General features: G+C 46.2%; 1 protein-coding gene across 2 annotated transcripts in view; it reads right to left on the reverse strand.

Moving 5' to 3' along the window:
• Window positions 1-20,357, reverse strand: part of ELMO1 (engulfment and cell motility 1) — a 223,971-nt gene that overhangs the window by 187,485 nt on the left and 16,129 nt on the right. The window contains exons 4-5 of one of the 2 annotated variants that reach the window (XM_061367971.1): window positions 13,289-13,339; window positions 2,567-2,736 (exon numbers count right to left, since the gene is read on the reverse strand). In XM_061367971.1, coding sequence (XP_061223955.1) covers window positions 2,567-2,736; window positions 13,289-13,339 — 221 coding nt within the window. The remainder of the gene's footprint in view (window positions 1-2,566; window positions 2,737-13,288; window positions 13,340-20,357) is intronic. The other variant, XM_061367972.1, reaches the window with a different exon arrangement.

The raw sequence follows: 20,357 nt of genomic DNA on the forward strand, positions 1-20,357 counted from the left end.
AGACTGTGAAGAGGGAGGAGAGGATCAATAGCTTGAAGTTGGGCAAGAAAGGACATCAGCAGCACCATGGCCAGCTTAGGCTCAGTTTGTGAATATTTGGATTTGCTCCTTTCATTAAATCTCATGTTCTGTTAGACATCCACTTCCTGGGCAGTGATGCGCAGTATCAGAAGGGAAGCATAAGGGGATGTACAGCATAGCACTGATGTTCTTGCTTTACAACACCCCTCACAAAACCAGACTTGGAAAAACCTGACCTGCAGACCCCTTCAGAAGCCGCAGAATGCCTAGGTTCACAGAAGCACAGAACCATCAGGGTTGGAAGGGGCCTTAAAGCTCACCCAGCTCCAACCCCTGCCACAGGCAGGGACCCCTTCCACTGGAGCAGCTTGCTCCAAGCCCCTGTGTCCAACCTGCCCTTGAAAGGCTGCTTGGAAGTTGCTGAACATGAAAGAGACTGCAGTATTAAGAGCTCATCAACACATGAAGCTGCTGGAAACTCAGTCTTTGTTCAATGCCCAAACTAGACAGCATTACTGCCCACAGGCAGAAACACTGATCAATAGATCAGAAGGTAGACTGATCAGTGCGTTTCTGGTGATACATTGCACCAGCTAGAAACAGAAACCTGAAATGCCTCTGAATGCAAGCTACTTAAACCCACTAACATTAACCAAACCAAGGGAAGAGGCTCTGCTCGTATGTCCAGTCTACAAGCCTGCTGTGTGGCTTGAAAACTTCTACCCTCAACCAGGACTTACTACTAGGGTGTAATTTGGGGAGCAGCTCTTTCAACAGTGGTGCTGGCTGAAGCAGCTTCCCTCCCATGTAGCTATTTTTAACCTAGACCAGTCTGCTACAGCTTGGCCCACTCCACGGCTACAGCCTAGCACTGCAAACACATCTGAAGGGGGAGGAGAGCACTTGCTTCAGCCTCAGTGCAGCTAAAAGCAATGCTTGTAAAGAAGGGGAATGTTTCCTGTCTGTTCCAATAGGAAGTGGAGTGCTTTGGTTTAAATACCTTCCACAGTGAAGTTCAACCACTCAACTTAAATAAAGTCATGAGAAAATGAACCACAGAGGTGGTGACTTCCAATTTGCTTCTGTTCTGATCTGCAGAGGCACATGTGAGCCTGCCCATCCAGTATATTCTTTTCATTAGTACAGTAACTGTGGGCATATGCTTACATCAACTTAAACCTGTCCTGGGCTTGAAATTCGGTCTGGTCCCTAAAAAACACATATGGATATAAGAAAGTTGGCAAATTTGATAACCAGAAGCACGTATTTTTGGTTGCTTGGTTGTTTTTTAAGCGGTCTGTGCCACAGACCACATCCCTGGAAGAAATAAAGGCCATCACCCCAAAATGGGAGATGAAACCATGAGCTATTGGAAAATCCAGTATGGAGCTGGAGTCTGGCAGCAGGGATTCAAAGTCCAGTAAGGCACTGACCACAGAACAGGCAGGGGTGAGCGAGTGTGCTTTCACACTTCCCAGTCTAAGGACTACTGGATTCCAAGCAGCACGTAATTCTTCTGTGGAATATCCCCAGTATATCTTGACTGGGACCACCAAAGACAACTTGTGCTTCACTCCAAAGCCCATTCACCACTTCTGCTTTACTCCCTAATGCTGTTTACTTCCTCGAACCCAAGGGAACATGAGCACATCTGTGAGGGGATTTGGATTGGTTTCAGTAATTTACTTCTAAGTCTGGTCCACAAGACTGAACACCCCCAATGAAAAAAGAAGCTGCTTTCAGAGCATTTTCCTTCGCCCAGGAAAGGGTGGGCTCTTGCCCATTTCTTCATGTGCAGCAGGGCCTGACACTGACTGCAGAGCACTAAACCTCTTACTTGAAAGCAAAAACTTGCATTAGCAACTGCCAGAATACAGTTGAATAGCACAGCAATCCAGCTGATGTTTTCTGTAGTACCCCCCACATTAAGCCAACAGACACAACTGTTAGTCCTGATTTTCACCAGTGGTGAGAACTGGTAGATGCTCTGGTAAAGAATGTATGTTCCCAAGCCAGCATTCAATCTCATGTCAAAAAGCCACCGGTATTCAAGAGATCCCAGCCAGAATTCAAGCAATAAAAATGAAAACAAAGCACTGAAAAGATCCCAGCCAGAATTCAAACAATAAAAGTGGAAATAAAGCGAGCACTGGGTTTTTGCTTTACATGTTCTTCAGTAACGTGACGCTTAAACCACAGATTTCAGATGTCAACACTTAAATACCAGCCTTTAAATGTATTATCAGTGATTCATCTAAATTCCAATAGGTTGAGAAGAAATTAGGACCATGGGCTTCCCAAAACCTTATGGCACAGAGGGTACTTGTAACTTCCTGCTTCACTCAATCCCCATCCCCACCAGGTTATTGTTAGGGGACATGAATAATATTCTCACTGATGATGGATCTGTTACCCTAGCAGCCCAGAACCCTTCAGATGTTTTATTCTGTATAATCTTAGATGCTGTACACAGAACTGCTTCAGGAACTCAAGGGAGTGAGCACAAAAGCACCCGCTACAGAAGGAGTTTAAGCAGAATACTCACTCTGTGCCGCTTTCAACCATTTGTGTCAGTAGGGAAATCCCATCGAGGTTTATGAATTCTTGGGCAAACGTCACATCCCGTGAGTAGTTGGCCAAGTCTTTCAGTGCTTCTAACTTCGCATCCATGCTAGAAGACTGGATCCTCTCATGGAGCTGTTGGGCATTTTGAGCCTGAGAGAGAAACAAGAAGAACAAGAAAAGCTTTTGTTACAATGGCAGTAATGAATAAGATGTTAGTGGGAGCAGGAACAATGGCCATGTTCAACATTAATGAGACTTAACACTTGCATGCTCAGAGATTATTAAGTAGCTCACATAAAAGTGACTTTCACAGCAGTCTACTCCTCGTGTAACTCTGTTATTACCTGCAGCTATCTGGATTGCTGCAGAATCTTTAGCTGAGCAATGGACAGATATCCCACTATATCAGGCAACAAGTAAGCAGTACAAAAGACAGCCTTTGCCTTGAAGAGCTTGTGTGTCACATCAATAAAACAGAAATGAAAACCAACCAAACTGCATCAGACAATCCCACTGTAATCATGGCAGCACTTTCATTTCCTTTTCAGTTTACACACTTCTCATGACCTTTAGCAACAGAGGCCGTATAATGTCCTAATGAGGTGTCCGGGGTTCAGCTGTAACAGTTGTCTTTCTCCTCCTTAGTAGCTGGTGCAGTGCCCTGTGTTGGCTTTAGTCTGAGAACAGTGCTGATAACACCAGTGTTTTTAGTTGCTGCTAAGTAATGGTTACTCCAGTCAAGGACTTCTCAGTCTCATGCTTTCAGTCTCAGTGAGGCCGGGCACGGGAAGCTGGGAGGAAGCAGCACACCTGACCCAAGCTAGCCAAAGGGGTATTCCATACCACAGCACGTCATGCCAGCACAGAAACTGGGGGGAGTCACCCAGAAGGCCCAGATCGCTGCTGGGGTCAGGCTGGGTATCGGTCAGCGCTTGCTGAGCAATTGTGCTGTGCATCACTTGGGTTTATTGTTCTTTTCCTTCTGCCATTCTTGTTTTACATTCTCTCCCCTTGTTATTTCCCTTATCATTATTATTATTGGTGGTAGCAGCAGTGGTTTGTGTTATACCTTAGTTACTGGACTGCTCTTATCTTAACCCATGGGAGTTACATTCTTTCCCTTCTCTCCATCCCATCCAGACAGGGAGAAAGAGGAGGTGAGCAAGTGGCTGCATGGTGCTGAGTTACTGACTGGACTTAAAGCATGATATGAGGTTATATCAGTAGAGACCAAATTCAGGCCTTCTGCTCCTCCCTCCCCCTCTTCCTTTTGTTCACACTCAATTCAAAACCTCACTCTTACAAGGATCAAAGGAATAATTACTTCCCACATAATACTATGATATTATCACTCATACAACTTGATGCTAGTTCAATATCCAGCTATATTAGGCTATTCTACCCGTTATTGTTTCCAATACAGTATGAGATAGTGAAATCCAAAATGAACACTGATGATAAAAAGCTAAAGGGATATTTCAAGAAACTATATTAAATTGTGTCTCTCTCTATCCATACAAATACTTGAAAAAACATCTCATGTTTTCAATCTGAAGCTTCCCCTCACCTGAACACAATACCCAAAGCCTCAGTTAACAGCTAGCTAGATGATCCTTTCCTTAGAAAAATAATCCTCCCCGCTATATTCCGATACTTGCAAAATTCTATTCCCTAAGGGTCACTTCTTGCCTGCACAGAATGAGAGGTGAATGAGAGATTATGTTTCATTAGGAAATCAAATTAATGGTAAAGTCTGCTGAGAGTTATTTTCGCTGAGATTATGCTTATTCTGTCTCAGCTGGAGAAGGAAAGCAGAAGAAAAGGCTGTGCTGACAGACAATTCCTTTTGTGGTCCAGTGATGAATACACTCTTCACGGAGACGCTCACCTCTGCAGACTGATTCTGAGACAGTAAACATTTAAACAGGAAACGCAGGAAAAAAGCCCACTGTGTTGTTACAGATACAGCTTCCTATCTGCACAACTCAGATTGCTTCCCAAACATCGCTAAATCCAACGGCCCAAACTCCTCCGAGATCAGCAAGGTTTCACAAAGAAAAATTAATGCATCATCTCCAGTTAGCTTTTGGCCAGAACCTACGTGGTGAGGAGTGCATACAGGGAGGAAGTATCCTCTAATTAGTATGACTGTAGTGTTATAACATCTGCAGTCAAGACAGCACTGAAGAGAAACAGGTCACCTTTAACCCTGAGTGTCCTGGGTTTAGCAGTGGCAGTCATTTTTCTCTTTCTTGGTAGCTGGTGCAGGGCTGTGTTTTGACTTTCAGCTGGGAACAGAGCTGAAAAACAATGATGTTTTGGTTTGGCTAAGGACTTTGTGGGCCTCATGCTCTGCCAGGGAGGAGGGGAAGCCGGGAGGAAACAGAGACAGGACACCTGACCCAAACTGACCAAAGAGGTATTCCATACCACAGCACGTCATGGCCAGGATGTAACAGGGAGTTACCCGGAAGGGCTAGTTGGACTGCAGGGTTGGAGGAGGTATCGGTCGGTGCTTGGTCGGGCTGGGGGGGGCAAGTTATCGGTCGCCTGGTGATGGGGTGTTGTATTCTCTTCCCTTGTTATTTCCTTTATCATTACTATTATTGGTGGCAGCAGTAGTGATTTGTGTTATACCTGAGTTACTAAACTGTTCTTATCTCAACCCGTGGGAGTTGCATTCTTTCTGATTCTCCTCTCTGTCCCTCCGAGAATAGGGGAGGGCAAGAAAGGGGGGGAGTGAGTGAGTGAAAGCTGTCTGGCATTGGTTAAACCATGACACTGAGCTTTTCTATGCCTTAAGTATTTGGTGGTGCAGCCACAGAAGTTATCTCTACAAAGGTAGAATCCTGCCATCCAAAAGGTCTTTCTGCCACTCTATCAATAGATTTAAGTTGCAATGGGGAAACTATGGCTTACAAAGTCTCTCTGCAATGGCAATGCCTGTCCAAACGGTACCAAAAGAGCATTCTGTCAAACTTCAGCAGCTGGGAGGCTGCATCATTTGCTAAAGCCTACGGAAGATGTAAAAATAGGTCCCACTGACTTGCAGGATAACCACAGAACACTGCCTCCAGCCCCTTCCCTTCACCAGGGTGATAGGGAGCAGTGACAGGAGCTTTGTGAAGTACTCCTGTATAATCACCTACGAAAAAGTAAATCAGAGTAACTGCTATTATCACCTGAACCAGAAGGCCAAGCCAACTCCTACTTCTCCAAACAACCTCCTTCCCAGAGCTGTTTCTACTCTAGACTCCTCGTTATAACAACCCGGGAAGACTCAGAGATGCAAAGCCTTCTCCAAACACGACTCCCTCTCAGAACACACGGAACGTGTGAATTCCTGCCCGCCTCGGAAAACAAACACCCTGGAAGAACATTCAGTACCACCATGGTACCTGCATGCCCTGACTTTGGAAATGGTGGCTCAAATTCAAACTTCAGCTCCTTAGATCTTAATGAGCCTTCTTTATGACTTCTTCCGGGAAGTTACCACCTCCACTATCTGCCTGCTGAAGGATGCTCTTCTTTTAGTGGGTCCTTAGAACGCTCCTGGGCTCAGTGAGAATGAGATGAACAAGACACCTAGTTCAGTGTGACTGAGCAGCAGTCCCAAGGCTGCTCACCAAGTAGGTCTGCAAGGGCAAAATGTGGGCAGTAGAGCTGTGGCCATACAGACGGGGACTGTAATTGCCTGCATAGCACAGTAGCAAGCAAGAAGGAACATGTAAATAGAGCCATAAGATCCTCCTCCAAACACCTTCACACCACAACTGCTGTGTAGCAATGCCTCATCTTCATACACATTAACAACCCATCATTAGTGGTCATGTTCACCCTTCTTATTGAGGAGAGATTCCTGCCCTCAGCACAAACACCTGGGGCTGCCGCATCCCAGTTAGACCCCCATTACACATGAATTAATACCAAGCACGGAAAGAGCTAACCCTGCCTCTAACCAAAACTGGGAACAGGGATGTGCAGTAACAGCTCCCTACACTGCACAGCAGCAGCATGAGGTGGACCAGCCTGTCCATCAACAGTTAATCCTCTTTCCTCTGAAGTCAGTGAAGGCTTTGAAATTCTCCACACTAAAACCAAAATATAATCTTCGATCAGAGACAGCTTGGTCCCCTCTGCAGAGCACAAAAACCTATGAAGCAACGTTCCGCCGATACAAAAGCGATTCAGCCCTGTTTTAAGCACATATAAGCGAGCTTACTAACATCACAGGCTTTCTCTAACTATGCCCCATCAGCAAAGTTTCTAATCAGCTATACTCTTCTTGCATTAAACAAGTTTGGCAAGACCCTGCATCCAACAAACCTTGCTCCTTCTACTATTGGAAGAGCAAAGAACTGGTTAACAGCACAACCGGTCTTGATTAAAGGGGTAAGCAAAGTACTTATCTCAGCAAGGTGGTGTCTCACTGGAAACGTGAGCACCAGTAACATTGGCTGTTGTCACCACAAGTGCCTGACGGGTGAAAACATTGCTTCAGTGAACACCACGCAGTCCTCAGAAGCCTCCTAGCTCTGTTGCCATAGCACTCATACGTGCTTATGGAATGCACAGCTCACTTATGGCTGAGTTAAAAAATGAAACCCAGATGAAATACGCCCTGAGTGCTTACCAGGGAGCTCTTGTAAGGATTTACAGCCCATCAGTGGAGGGGCAGCGAGCACAGCTCATTAGAGCAGCAGCAGAGCTCGCTGCTCTCCCCGAAACATCAGTCAGGTAAGAACAAATAAATATATGAGGCCTGCCCCCCTGAGAGCTGTTATGAGGGAATTAACAGAAACACGGCTGTTGGAGCAAATGAAAGATGGGTACAACCGCTCTCCTGCTCAGCAAGAGAGGACAGGAGGCTTGTACAATGTGTGCTGTTGAAGCCCCAGCATTGCAAAAGGCTGTCAAGAGGCGTAAGTCTTTAAACCAGGCACTCCAGAAAGGTTGCCCTTGGGGAGCAGCCACGCTTAAAAGGAGCAGCTTGATGAGGCTGTCAGCTTAAAAAGAAAACTAATAACCTAAACCCAAGATGTGACTGGCTCAAATAGGCATCTGGAGGCGAGGAACCCCAAGATCAGCCTAACAAGGGACTCGACTGATCAAATTATCATTTCTTTGCCACTGAATACTTTGTGCAAACTTTGAAAGCAACTTATTACCTAGACATACACAGGGTTTCTGTACTGAATACAAACACAGCAAGCAAGGACAGGAGGGAGGACACAGAATCCCAGTGCAAGCACTATCAAACCTTCACGTGCTATGGCAGGAATCCGGAGCACTGATTTAAACTGCTCATTCTGTAATCCGTTCTCTTCTTTAGCCTTCACAAAAAGCAGACTTCCAGTATTTTGGTCTTCCCTGGGGTAAGTTAGCCACATTATCCACCATTCTGCTAGAAAAAGGGCACAGAGACCCTCAGTGACTATCAAATACAGTTCTGTACTAACCACTCTGGTGGGTTCATTTAAATCACTCAGTGCTGGAACACCATGGGGGCTTAAACTGCTGCCTTTGCCCTGTTACTGCCACTTCACCTACAACTACATATACATCAGAAAGCAAAGGAGGAGCACCCGTGTGCCAAAAACATAGGCAAATCAGATTCAACAGGCTCTCCAAGGCTGGCTAGCATCAGATGCCAGGCAAGCGAGGAGATTCCGTTTTAATTAGTAAAGACATTAGCTGTTTAACATTTTTACACTAATACTCAAGCACAGGTTCTACATCTAAAGCCCTGTACAAAAGTAACACATGGGGCAGTCCCACACAACCACTGTACACAATTAAGGAGGCAGGAATGGAGGAACAGGGAAATGGTCACATCTAGAGTTTCATACGAATCCAATGACAAAAGCCTTACACATGCATAGCTGCATTATGTATTATGTAAATATGCCTAAAATAAGTTATGCAATCAGTAGCCATTTATGACTGTTTGAGAAGCAATTTTTCCTCCTGCCACGTTGGAAACAATCCTTTTTGCTTACTATTGAAACTATGCCTCTGGGAACCTGAAAACATGAGATTAAACCTTTATCTATAAAAAGACAGGCAACAACTCCACTTCCCACATCTCTCTCTCATACTGTGAGCAGACAAATATAGAAGTTACCTGTCATGGCCCACTGACTTCCATGGCCTGTGTTCCTGGTTCAGTAATAACTAATTCACCATTACACCAGAAACACAACCACAATCATAGGCTAGACCTGCAAATATTTATGCATTTACTGAACATAAAGAACATTAAGACACATGTGCCAACATTTAATACGTTAGGCACACATTAAAGCAACTGTAGAGCAAAGATTATAGACCAAATCCCCAAACTTTTACACAAAGAGTAGAAATAGGTCAAAACCCCCCTTTAAATTTCCTTGTCTGTGTAGATCCCATATAACTAAAACCCCATGTTGTTCACATCTGTAAATCAGGATAACCCTATGATGACTATTAATGAACATCCCTATCTACATGACTGCTCAGGCTACAGAGGCTAATGGTTGCCTACAAACTTCAAGGTTTAAGAAGTCAACCAATCTCCAAGCAGGGGGACAAAAGAAAAGCATGGGATAAAAGCAAATGATTGGGCATCATAAATATTCCATCAGAAAAGGCTGCCTGTGACTCAGCCTTCAAGGTTTATAGTTCATGAGCAAGGCATGCTTTATGAGTGCCCAAGAAGCTAACTGAAATGATCAATTCTGTTTGAAAACCACTGAATTAAAATAGATACAGAATAATCTTAACAAAGAGCACAGTTCTTTCCATTTCATTTCCCAGTATTTTAGCATCCTTTCAAAATGATTAGTTATTTGAGCAAGGATTTACAGGATCCGACTGAAGAAAGCCTGCCGTTGCATGCACCAGAAGTTGCTGCACTGCAGGACACAACCGTCCTTTCGGAACAGTCTCATGCTTGGGAGCAATTACAGCTTATTTATTTACCCACCTACCCACCATCCACTGGAATACGAGTATCACAAAGCAGACAATAGCAATCTGGCATCTCAGCTGTCACATACGCTCAAATACAAAGAAATGTTGCGTAAGAAACTTCTGATTGAGTCCCTTCAGAACCGCAAACGGACAAAAGGGGGGGAAAACAAGTCACGGAAAACTACAAACACACACAAGAGCACAAAGCATCGCTAGGAAAGACGATAGGTGAGGTTACAAATAAATAAGAAAGATGATACAGGAGCAAGGATAACATGAGAGGAATTCAATCTGTACCCAAGTTACCTAGGAAACAGAGCGGCTGTGTGGTGAGTGGCTGAGGGAGGAAAAAAATAGCATTGTTTAGAAAAAAACAGCCTTTCAGAGAATCACACCAACTTCCAAAGAGAGCTCCTGAAACAAAGAGGCAGCTCAAATCCCCACCAGGCCCAACCACTGCCGTCGGCAGAGTTTAAACTCAAAGATGCTTAAAGTAGCCACACAGCGCATCTCTGAAGGCAGCGTTTAGGACAGACTGAGCAGCTCACTGGAAATGTGGTTTTGCCCTTGCAATGTTAACACTGACAAAGGCCTCTACAGGCACACAGAACCAGCTACAACTGAGATTTAAAAAAAGGAGAGAAAGTATTTAAAATTTAGATTTGGAAAGTTCAATTTCAGAACCTAATCTTAGAAAAGCCAACCCCAAAATGCTGGGTTACTACTTCACGATAAAACTACCTTTGCTCCCTCCCTCCTTTTACTCTTTAACAGCACCCGCTCTGGGTATGGGATACACAATTTGAGGCCAACGACAACAGAACTCAAACAGATCCTATCTCATCCTTCTCACCCAATTTTCAATGACTCAGACATGCAGTCATGAATGGGTTTAGCCAGATGCCTGGCTGTCATGGTATAAACTGCATGAAAACTGAGCACTAGGAAAGCATGTGAAGGTCATGCAGCTGGAGAAGTCAGAACAATCCCTTCCCAGCTCTTCAAGGAAACCAAGTTCCCTCAAAAGGCTTGTGAAGTTCAGGACAGGTTTGTTTTGCCCACAACAGGCAGGAAGCAGGCAGCTCAGGCCTCTCTTGGAACTCCATGGACACATCCCAGACCCTGCTTAATCTCTGTAAGGCTCCTCTTCATTTCTCTCAAGCTTCTTTTCCCTCGTCTCTAACTCCTCCACCTCTTCAAAAGGCATTTTTGGTGTGATTTTCCTTTTCTGGGGGAAGATTGTTTCAGCTTTATATTGATGTAGGATAGAGGAAAAAAATGGGGAAAGGGAATTTCAGAATCTTAGTATTTCCAGAGGGTGAGAAAACCCAGCTCTTGCAGCTAAGAAAGCATCCTTCCCATTTTGCAGGAGTCTATCATGCAGCCTGTTCTGCACATTATCTCCTCCAACTACTGTTGCTCTCATGCAGGATTTCAGAGGAAAAATGGAAACAGATGGCCTGTGAGCTTTCCAGGGTAACCGACAAGCATTGTGCGGGTCACCAGTCTAAAAAACCACAGCTTGGAAGCCTTTAATCTATCTATTTTAGGTATCGCTATGATGACCACTTCAACAGTACCTTCAAAGCAAAGATCCTATTGTGGGGTGGGAACAAGCAGAACTTCATCTGATGTCTATTTAAAGAACACAAATACTCTCTAATCTGACAAACCCCAATCTCGTCCTTTGAAGCCTCTTCCCAAGCCACCTCACTTGATTCTGGGAAAAACTTCTTAAAAATATCAGGGAGTTTCAAAATAAGCACTGGTTCAGGGATAAATATCAATACTGAAGACTGGAAAGCAGACAGGCCTTCTGTCTTACAACAGGACCGCTGAGTCACTTGTAACTGCAGGCCAGTGGCAGAGTGATCCATAACTTGGTAGAGAACAAGCAATAACTCAGTACCCTAGGGACCCCTGCCTTGGCTGACTGACCCTAAGGCAAATCACCAAAGGAACACAACAAGCAGAAGAGACTTATGCAAAGCCCCCTCTTCCCACCCATAAGTAGTAGCAGAAAGTCCTATAAACCCAAAAATCTGTCTTCTGTGTTTGGAGGTGACGTTTCCAGTTGCACAAGTGAACCTGAGGATGGACAGCCAGTGCCATACATCCATCAGTCACAGCACAGCATCTCTGCAGTTCTGCGTGGTGCACCCGACTGTGGATTTTGGGACAGGGAAGGATTCCATGAGTCATGTCGTGCTGTCACTCCATGCTGCGGTTACTCAAAAGAATGACGCAGTGCGTTTGGACCACATTGGTTCTTGATGAACCCCAGATGTTGTTTTGATTTCCTGAGATCCCAAGTCTGGGCATTAGACAGCCCTTCCTCGGCAGAGGGGCTGTTTGCTCTTCAGAAGTCCCAAAGGTTAGGATGAGCTGGCGCTGGGGCTGGCTCTTTCTGAGGAAATTCCACCCAAGGGGGTTTACTTCACCAGCATGTGGTTTCCCCATGTACAAGGCTGTTCTGGGGACACATGGAGTAACAGAGACTTTGACACAGCCATACACTTAAACTGTCATTTATTCCTATGACTGTAAGGCTCTGCATATAACGACAACTGAAAAGGATGATGAAGGATAACACAAATGTCTCTTCCCAGTTGGCTGCTGCTTAGAAGAGCTTTCTGTTAAGCTGCACTCCTGTACTTTAATAGTGCACTTATGTTTCCATATTGGCTTCTTCAATTCCTATCTTTATACAAAACCGTGTGCAAATTCAATCATCTCCTAAGTCCTATATAAGCCATCATCAGGTTCAGCAGGCTGGAGAGGTATGGAAATGCACACGTTGCTTGGAGAGCTTGGGAAGTTAGTAACAGCATACACTGCTCAGTTTCTTTACTTTGAGCCTAGGCCCTACTCACTGAACAGCGATGCATTCACAAACATACCTATAACCTCTGAGTGGCTTCTAGCCAGACGTTTGCCCATTTTATGGCAGTAACTGACCCTCTCTTATCAACGGGAGGCACAGGTTAAACCAGCACAGCTCTGTCTTGCCTGTTTCAAATGAGCTGCAGTAGAGGGTGGCAGAGTTTGGCCATAAGAATGCTTTGAATCTGGCAGAAATGAAGAGGTAAACCATTTTAATGGCACACTACAGCTGTCAGCAAGGAAACAGCATTGCTGCTGCCCGAGACATGCATCTTTGGGGACCAACAGTGACTTTCAGCATGTGGCAACAGTCCTGCTCAAGTCAGCAGGCAAATAGCAACTCTGCCACGCGTTCTGAGGAGCTGGCAAGGAGCTGGTGCTGGAAACAGAAATAAACCAGCAACATCTCAACATCGAAGTTGCTGCTCCCTCAATAGAAACACAGAGAGCAGGAAAGCCCTGACCTAAGCTACCCAGCAACGCTCGCCGTGTTTCAACTCCCAGCTGCTTCTCCTGGCTCTGAGCTCGGGGGCTGAAAAGGAGCAATTTCAGTGATGCTGCAGTGCCAGGAGGGTAGCAGAGGGATCTTGGACATGAAAGCTGCTCCCAGAAGGGGAAGAGAAGCGAGAGGCAAGAACCACAACAGTTGTGCCAACCCTATCACCAAATGTCTCTTAGAGATATCACCCTTGTCCCCATAACTCAGAGAACAAAACGGTCATCTGGTGACCACACCATCACCCTTCTTTGCGGAGGGACTGTGGGATACAGCGTGGCTAAAGCTTGAAAACACATACATCACATCACAACGATCTACAAACCAAACCTCCACTTTGAAGGGAGAGAACAGAAGAGAGCAGGAACTCACTGGAGATGTCGTTAATCGAAGGATCGCTCCATTTTTTATCTCATTACGATTCTGAAAGAGAAAAAGCCAAAAGGTTTTATTTAAAACTCGCATAAAAAGAACAAACATGCATGGAGACAATGCCACACTAACACAGCAACACTGCTTTCCCCTGGCTGCATGTCTTTCGCATGTGAGCCAACATCCAGTCAGCATCTTTCCCACTGGGGTGCACTAACATCAGCCTCATGAAATAGGTGGCTGCCCATGTGGGTTTTAACAACTGCAAACCCTTCCCAGGATGACTTCATGCTTCTCAAAGTTCAGCTTCCACTGGCAACTCCTAAATATTTCTTTGAAATCCCCCATCCACAGCATCTGCCTCTGGTCTTGCCCTACATAGTTATGGAGTTCTGAGCTGCTGAAACCCATCATTAACCATCTGCAGGATTTAAAGCCTATCCCGCTGGCTCTGCCGTCCCTATAACAACAACGTGCTGACTCAAACCACTGGAACCAGCCCGCCGAGCTCTGCCACCACGGCTCTGCATGCTCCCTCAAAGCTAACAAAGCATCGCTGTCAGCGGTAGGGGAAGCTCAAACACGTCCCAGGTCATTCTCCTTACCCTGCTGGCATTACACATTCTCCTTTGGTTAAGCTCATCGAAAGTGTTCAATTAAACTGAAGCTATGGGTATATGGAAACACTGCCCTGGTGCAGGATTGTCAGTGTCCTCACTGCTTTGTGGTCAATGCCCATGGGCACGCTCTTCTCCTGGGGTAAGCACAGAGGAGCCTGCCCCTCTTCTGACAAGCTGTTCCCGTTCACCACAGGCCAAGAGAACCCAGCACAACGAACACACTAACAGTTCCTGTGCACAATGCACATCTGCAACTTCACCTATGGTTCCATAGCTTGCTTGAGGGCAAAAGAACCTCATTTTCCACAGGAACTGAAGCAATCCCCACCAGGTTGAGAGAGAAGAGAGAATCCTCTTCTGAAGCTCGCATTGCAGGCGTTCTGCAAGCTGGTGCTTAGCCAAAAAGAAAAGGAAGGTGTGTTTCTTCTCAGGCACTTTTTCCCAAATTCATTTCATCTTTTCATCCCAAAGCCCAGGTGCTACAAACCAGATAAATCGCGCCTGAAACCAGGTCAAGCAGTTCCGAAATAGAACCCCGGTACATTGTCTCTTTTTGGTATCCAAGTCGCCCGTGGGATCGGTTGTAGCTACCTCCAAGATCCCTGTCCACCCACAAAGCCTTCCTCGCTCGAACTGAAATAACTCAAGTGTCAGACAGCACCGGGGGCACAACGGGGAAGGGGTTGGACTGGGTCTGTGCATACACCTGCAGCCAGCACACCCCAGCCTCCTCCTGCCATAACAGCCTCAGGAGCCCACCAGGCTGTACTCAGGAGTGGGGCAAAAGAGGATGAGCACCTAAACACAGGGGTACCCCCTCCCAGCACTGACAACGTGCCAGATGTTCTGCTCTGGCAGTGAAACAGCATCAGACCCAGCAGTGTTCCATCACAGAACAGCTGGGGTTGGAAAGGACCGTCAGACCATCCAGTTCCACCCCCCTGCCATGGGCATGTCCAAGGAGCTCGAGGAGCTTTAAGGTCCCTTCCAACCCAAACCAGGCTGGGACTGTGTGAGTGCTGCTCCCTTTTCCTGCCTGCTGCAGCCCCCACTGCCCTGTTTCATAGGTGCTCAGGGCTGAAGCCATGCTCCGCAGGTTGCTCAGTTACAGTGGTTCTGCCACAACTGAAACCCTAACCCATGAAAAGCTGGGCTTAACCTGGTAATGCTCAACAGTGCCATGCACACGGGTCAAAAAGCAGCTGTCCCATTAAATAAGAACACTTAGGGGTTGCATAGATTGAATCTGCAACCAATCAAGTGAAAATATCTTGTTAAAAACACACTATTTCTCCATATTCCTCTGTAGAGGAATTTCAAAGCAAGTAGAAAAAGGGAAGCCCATAACCCAGTTGAAGTTCAGATGCCACATATGGATAAATACGAGAAGTAGTACTTCTCCAGAGTGACCATACCCAACACAGCATGTCACACATAAAACAGCGGAGGAAAAAGAACACTTATCTACTATATATGTATATAAAAGAGTGCATAAAAGCCTTGCTCGAAGTTTTATTTGGGGTCTGTTTATGTATCAAGCTGAGTCTGCAACACCAAAGGTCTCAGCCTCAAAGCCCCTGTGATGCTTGTCAGGGCCTGCAACACATGAAGCCCAAAGAGCTTTCATCACGCCTGGCCCAGGGCAGCGTGCCTGGGTCTGCCCTATGCTCTGTGTACAAGCACAGGGGAGAGGGAGAGCCCATCTTCAACTCCTGGGGTAGCCCAGGGCTCAAGGAAAGGTGCCCGTGCCTGCTCTCCAACCGCATGCCAAGCCCCAAGCCTCTCACACAGCCCTTGCAAAGGGGTCGCTCTTCCCCAGTAAAAAACCCAATTTTGTTTATCCATTCTAAATAATGACTTAAGCACCGACCACCGAACAGCGTGGAAGCTGTCAAGCCAAGGGGATTTCCTACATTAGCCGTGTGATGCAGCAGTTGTCACACCAGTTAATTTCAGTGGCAACGTTTACACGCAGTTCATCTGCTCACTATCAGGGACAGCATCCGTGGATTTCTTTTCCCAGAGAACAGACCATCATCACAGCAGCCCAGCTCTGGCAGTTGTGCTCATGGGCCCCACTGCTACCCAGGGCAGGGCTCGCCACAGCCTATGGGGGGGACACAAGAACAAGACAAACACCAACCAAACCTCTGCCAAGACACTGCTCATCTGTACGTCAGGTTTGTAGCTACTGTGGATCTGTATTAGGAAAGCTTATTCCTGGGCAGTGAGGGAACTAGTGAAACAGCGCTATCCAAAATGCCCCCACAGCCCTCCCTAACAAGCAAACAGACTTGCTATGTGTCACCTAGGACTAACAGAGCAGTTATATTATGGATGCAAATAAGTCCCATTTGCAATGGGATATCTAGCAAGAGTCTCCATCCATCCACACTCACAAGATGGGTTTATTCTCACTGAGTAGGCAGCATTTCCAGGCATCACACTGCTGCACGACACTTTCCAGGCCAGGTTTTCAATCAGACGAGTGCTACCATGAACACACAGGAACAACAAAAGGCAGCATGAAGGAGAGGATACCTGGACAGTTCACCTTGTGTTCATGTTTTAGGGCCCGCTGGCTTCCAGTTGGTGGAGACGGAGAAACATAAACCTACGTTATCTACCATTACATCCTGCTCCTTCTCCAGGTCCTGCCTTTACCATGCCACAGGCTGCTCTGCCCAAAACACATGCAGGAGACTTGCATGGACTTCCACCTAAAAAAGCAGGCCTCAAGCATTAACAGGGTCCTCTAAACCATGCAGAGGGATGCAGGCATTGAATTTGCTTTAAAAATATACTATCAAAACAGTCAAGCCATTCACTCAGAGCCTTGCTGGAGAGATGCTTTGGAAAACTTACCAAGAAAAAGTGAGGTTTATTTTGCCATGCGTTTGTCTTATCGCTTTAATCATCTGTTATACCCAGCAAAATGCCTCAAGATTCCACTCACTGTAACTGGTTGGAATGGAATGTTTTCTTAACATATTTGAGGAAGACCCAGAAGCATTGGTTCCCATGGTTATAGCTCACTCAGCACTGTTCTTTAACCTTGACCATACAGCTTCCTTCAGACTCCTCTAACTAAGCTACAGAGCACCAGCCAGCCAATGCAAAGTGCTTCACATGTTTATATTGCTCAGGAATAGATCCTTGCTTCCATGCTACTATGATTTTATTACAGCTTCCTCCAAACTGACACAACAACAGAAAACCAGAGCTATGGAATACACTGAGCTGGCGACTCCAGAACAGTTTCACACAGATGACTTTGGGCAAGTAGTAACTAAGGACAATGCGATAGATAACAGGGCTCATTCCTAAGTCACCAACTGAGGGAGGAGCAGAAAGACCCTTGCTGGCAGACCTCCCCTCATGCACTGATTCAACGTGCTACCGCAGCCAACACACACTGGGCATCGTCAGAAGCGTCCTGTGAACTAGGCAGAGGACACTGCTTTGCCACGACACCAGAGCTTCGCATGGGGCACTGCACAGCTCTGACCTTCACCTCTCAAGGAGGACACACTCAGGTGAGGGGAAATGCAGAGAAAGGCAGGGGAAAGGCTCACTGTGATTGAGCAGCTCCCTCACCCTCAGTTTGGGGGGACAAAGCCACAGGAGTGAATGGAGCAGACGGAGCTGAGTGCAGAACTGCTGTAACCAAACCTGCACTATGAGAACTAAGGGGTAGCTGATGAGAGCAGTAAGGGACCAGTTTACAGCAGATGAAGAATATCCCTCCTCATTCAGCAGGAGAGAACTTGCTGTCACGACAGGCAGTGAAAGCAGGCAGTATGAGCAGGTTCAAGAAGAGATGGAAGGATTTAATGGCCTTTATATAGCATATTATATGGGCTAAGTGTAGACGTAGGCTCCAACACCTGCAGCACAATGAATGTGAATGCATGTGGAAGCATGAAGGGAGCGAAAGGCACACTTCTGACTGACATCTGCTACTCTTACAGCTGGTGACGGACCCTGAGGTTGGTTAAAACGTTCTGCTGACTTGGTAGGAAATTAAAGTTCATTTTTAGGCCCCGAAACACTTGAATAAGCTGAGAGCTAAGAGCTACAGGTAATTATGGACAGTACACTGCCTGGCATGACGGGGCTGGGCTGGTTCAGAAGATATACCGAGGCAATTAATCTTGTGATGAAACCCCTTTTCTGGGAAGCTGCTGGCAACAGGGTGAATGCCTCCTGGTTTGTCACATTAGAATTGGATGCTAACCTTTTCCTTACAAAATCAAGGGTTCGTAGTTTGGCTTAAGTCTCTAAAAAGAGGGCATTTTCCGCCTGCTGTTTGTCTACCCCTACTCAAGGATTACAGAAGCTAGTAAATAAACCAAGTTACACCAGTGGTATACCCAATCCAGTGCAATTCTACAGCCCACAGGAGGCACAATTCTGCATGTGGGCTCCCACGCTTTCCTTGCACTGGATCTACCAAAGTGCATGCAGCACAACCACCTGACCTTGAACAAGTTATCACTTCCTCTCCCATTCATTCATAAATGGAGGGGAAAAAACCCACCAAAACTGGGGTTTTCTTCAGTCAGATCCATGACTTGAGCTAACCTACTTTCTGGCAGTAGTAACTGGGATGCTAGTAAAGCAAAGAGAATGAAGCAATGGAGGGGTAAAAGAAAACCCAACTCTTTTTATTCCAGCAACCCACAGTAATTCCGACTTGAGTGCCACTTAGACCACATGCAAAGAAAACATCCCTATTGTGCATGATTTCCTCACCCTCAGGTGGAGCGAGCTACAAGGACAACGTTATCAGGTAGCACTTGCTCCGCAGAGCAGCAGTGGCACTGCACTGGGGGCAGACTTTCACATGACACATCCAAGTAAGTTACACACAAGCTATTTTTAACCTGGCTCAGTTCCCCAGTTCAAGCAGGCACGCAGGCAGTTGTACCAGTAACACGGAAGGGGGGGGCAGATAACATGCAGCCCCTTCATCCTCTGATAAGTCAGAACAGAAGAGCTGCACCCTGCAGAATAAACATGAGGAAATGCCAGACTTAGCTGGGCTCCTGCTACTGTTGGTGAGATCACGTGGGGAAATCAGAACAGGGAACTGGTATGGACACACACACACACCAAACAACAAGGACTGTCAAACTGAAGTCAGCTCTCCGATGCAGGTCGCCCAGCAGATTCACCTGCAGCACCACTGAGGGGTCCTTAAGACGATGCTGCTACTGTGAGAAACAGCTGAAGACCCAAGCCAAGGCTGTGGTTCACAATGACTTCCACCAAATCAAAGCACAGCTTGAGACCATAAGGTCTGTAGTCTCGTATTTCAGTCTCTTGCTCATTCCTACTATTGGTTTTATGTGGCATAAACAGTTGTGGACCTAAGCTGATGAGCCAGCCAGGGAACTAAACCAATTGAAAATGTTATCATTTTGGGTTCTGGCCAGTTTGTAAGGTAAAAGACAGGAATTAGTGCTACAGCGTAAGCAGGAAAGCAGCTCATTTTGCTAGCAGCATGTTTGGAACCACACTAAGACTTGTTAAAGGGGAAGCCTGAAGACGCTTGTGCTTCTCTAATGTGCACATCCTACTCCCTTGCTTGTGCCCTTCCTCTCAGGCACAGAGGGACCACAGGTAAAACATCCTTTCTCCATCTCCAACTAGTTGGAATGTCTCAGTGGGTTCATTCCACATCAGCCTAAGCAAGCTCCACAGGCAGCTGAAGGTCGTAACAGCTCACAGCCTGTAAAACCAGCAAAGGTTCACTCCTCTTCCCACCCTTCCTTCACCTCTTCCTTCTCTGCAGTAAAATGGCACCAAGTGATGCCCCCTGGCCACCACCTCCAAAAGCTGTCCAGCAAATAGCCTGTAGCCAGCAGAAATGGCAGATCTCTTGGGGAAGGGGAGAAGAAAGCAGCACTGCTCCCTGTTAGCAGCGAGCTATGTCTGCTCAGCACACCTTGGAAAAGCACCCATCTGAACTGCCTGCTCCTTAAGCATGAAGATGGTTTAAAGAGCAGAGTACCCTGGGCTATAGGGTACTGATCTTCAAGTGCTGTAAGAGAACAACAAACCTTATCAGAGCCTTCCCTCCCTGCTGATTACTTGCAAGGCAAAACTACAGACTGACTTTGGGAAAATGAGCACCTTGTAAAACCAACACCTGATGCACCTCATCAGCTCTGATGTGGAACTGAGGAGCTAAACAGAAGATACTGCCATACCAAGTATTTCAAAATGAGACAAAGCAGAAGAACTGAGCTGTTCATGCTGGGGCCAGAAAGTGTAAGGGGTTAACAGGGCAGAATTACCTTCTTTGGAAAGTTTAATATAAACCTGAAGTCCTACAAAATGAGTCCTAAAAACTAGGACTGATTTATCACGAGAAGGATGACCACTGAAATGAGCCCCAACAAAGCAGGACTGGAGGCAGATGTAAACTGAAAGAGGGGAGACTG

The sequence above is a fragment of the Neopsephotus bourkii genome, unplaced genomic scaffold (assembly GCF_033783945.1).
Source record: "Neopsephotus bourkii isolate Nb327-2 ecotype Australia unplaced genomic scaffold, CSIRO-AGI_Nbou_v1 NB_1417, whole genome shotgun sequence".
NCBI lineage: Eukaryota > Metazoa > Chordata > Aves > Psittaciformes > Psittacidae > Neopsephotus > Neopsephotus bourkii.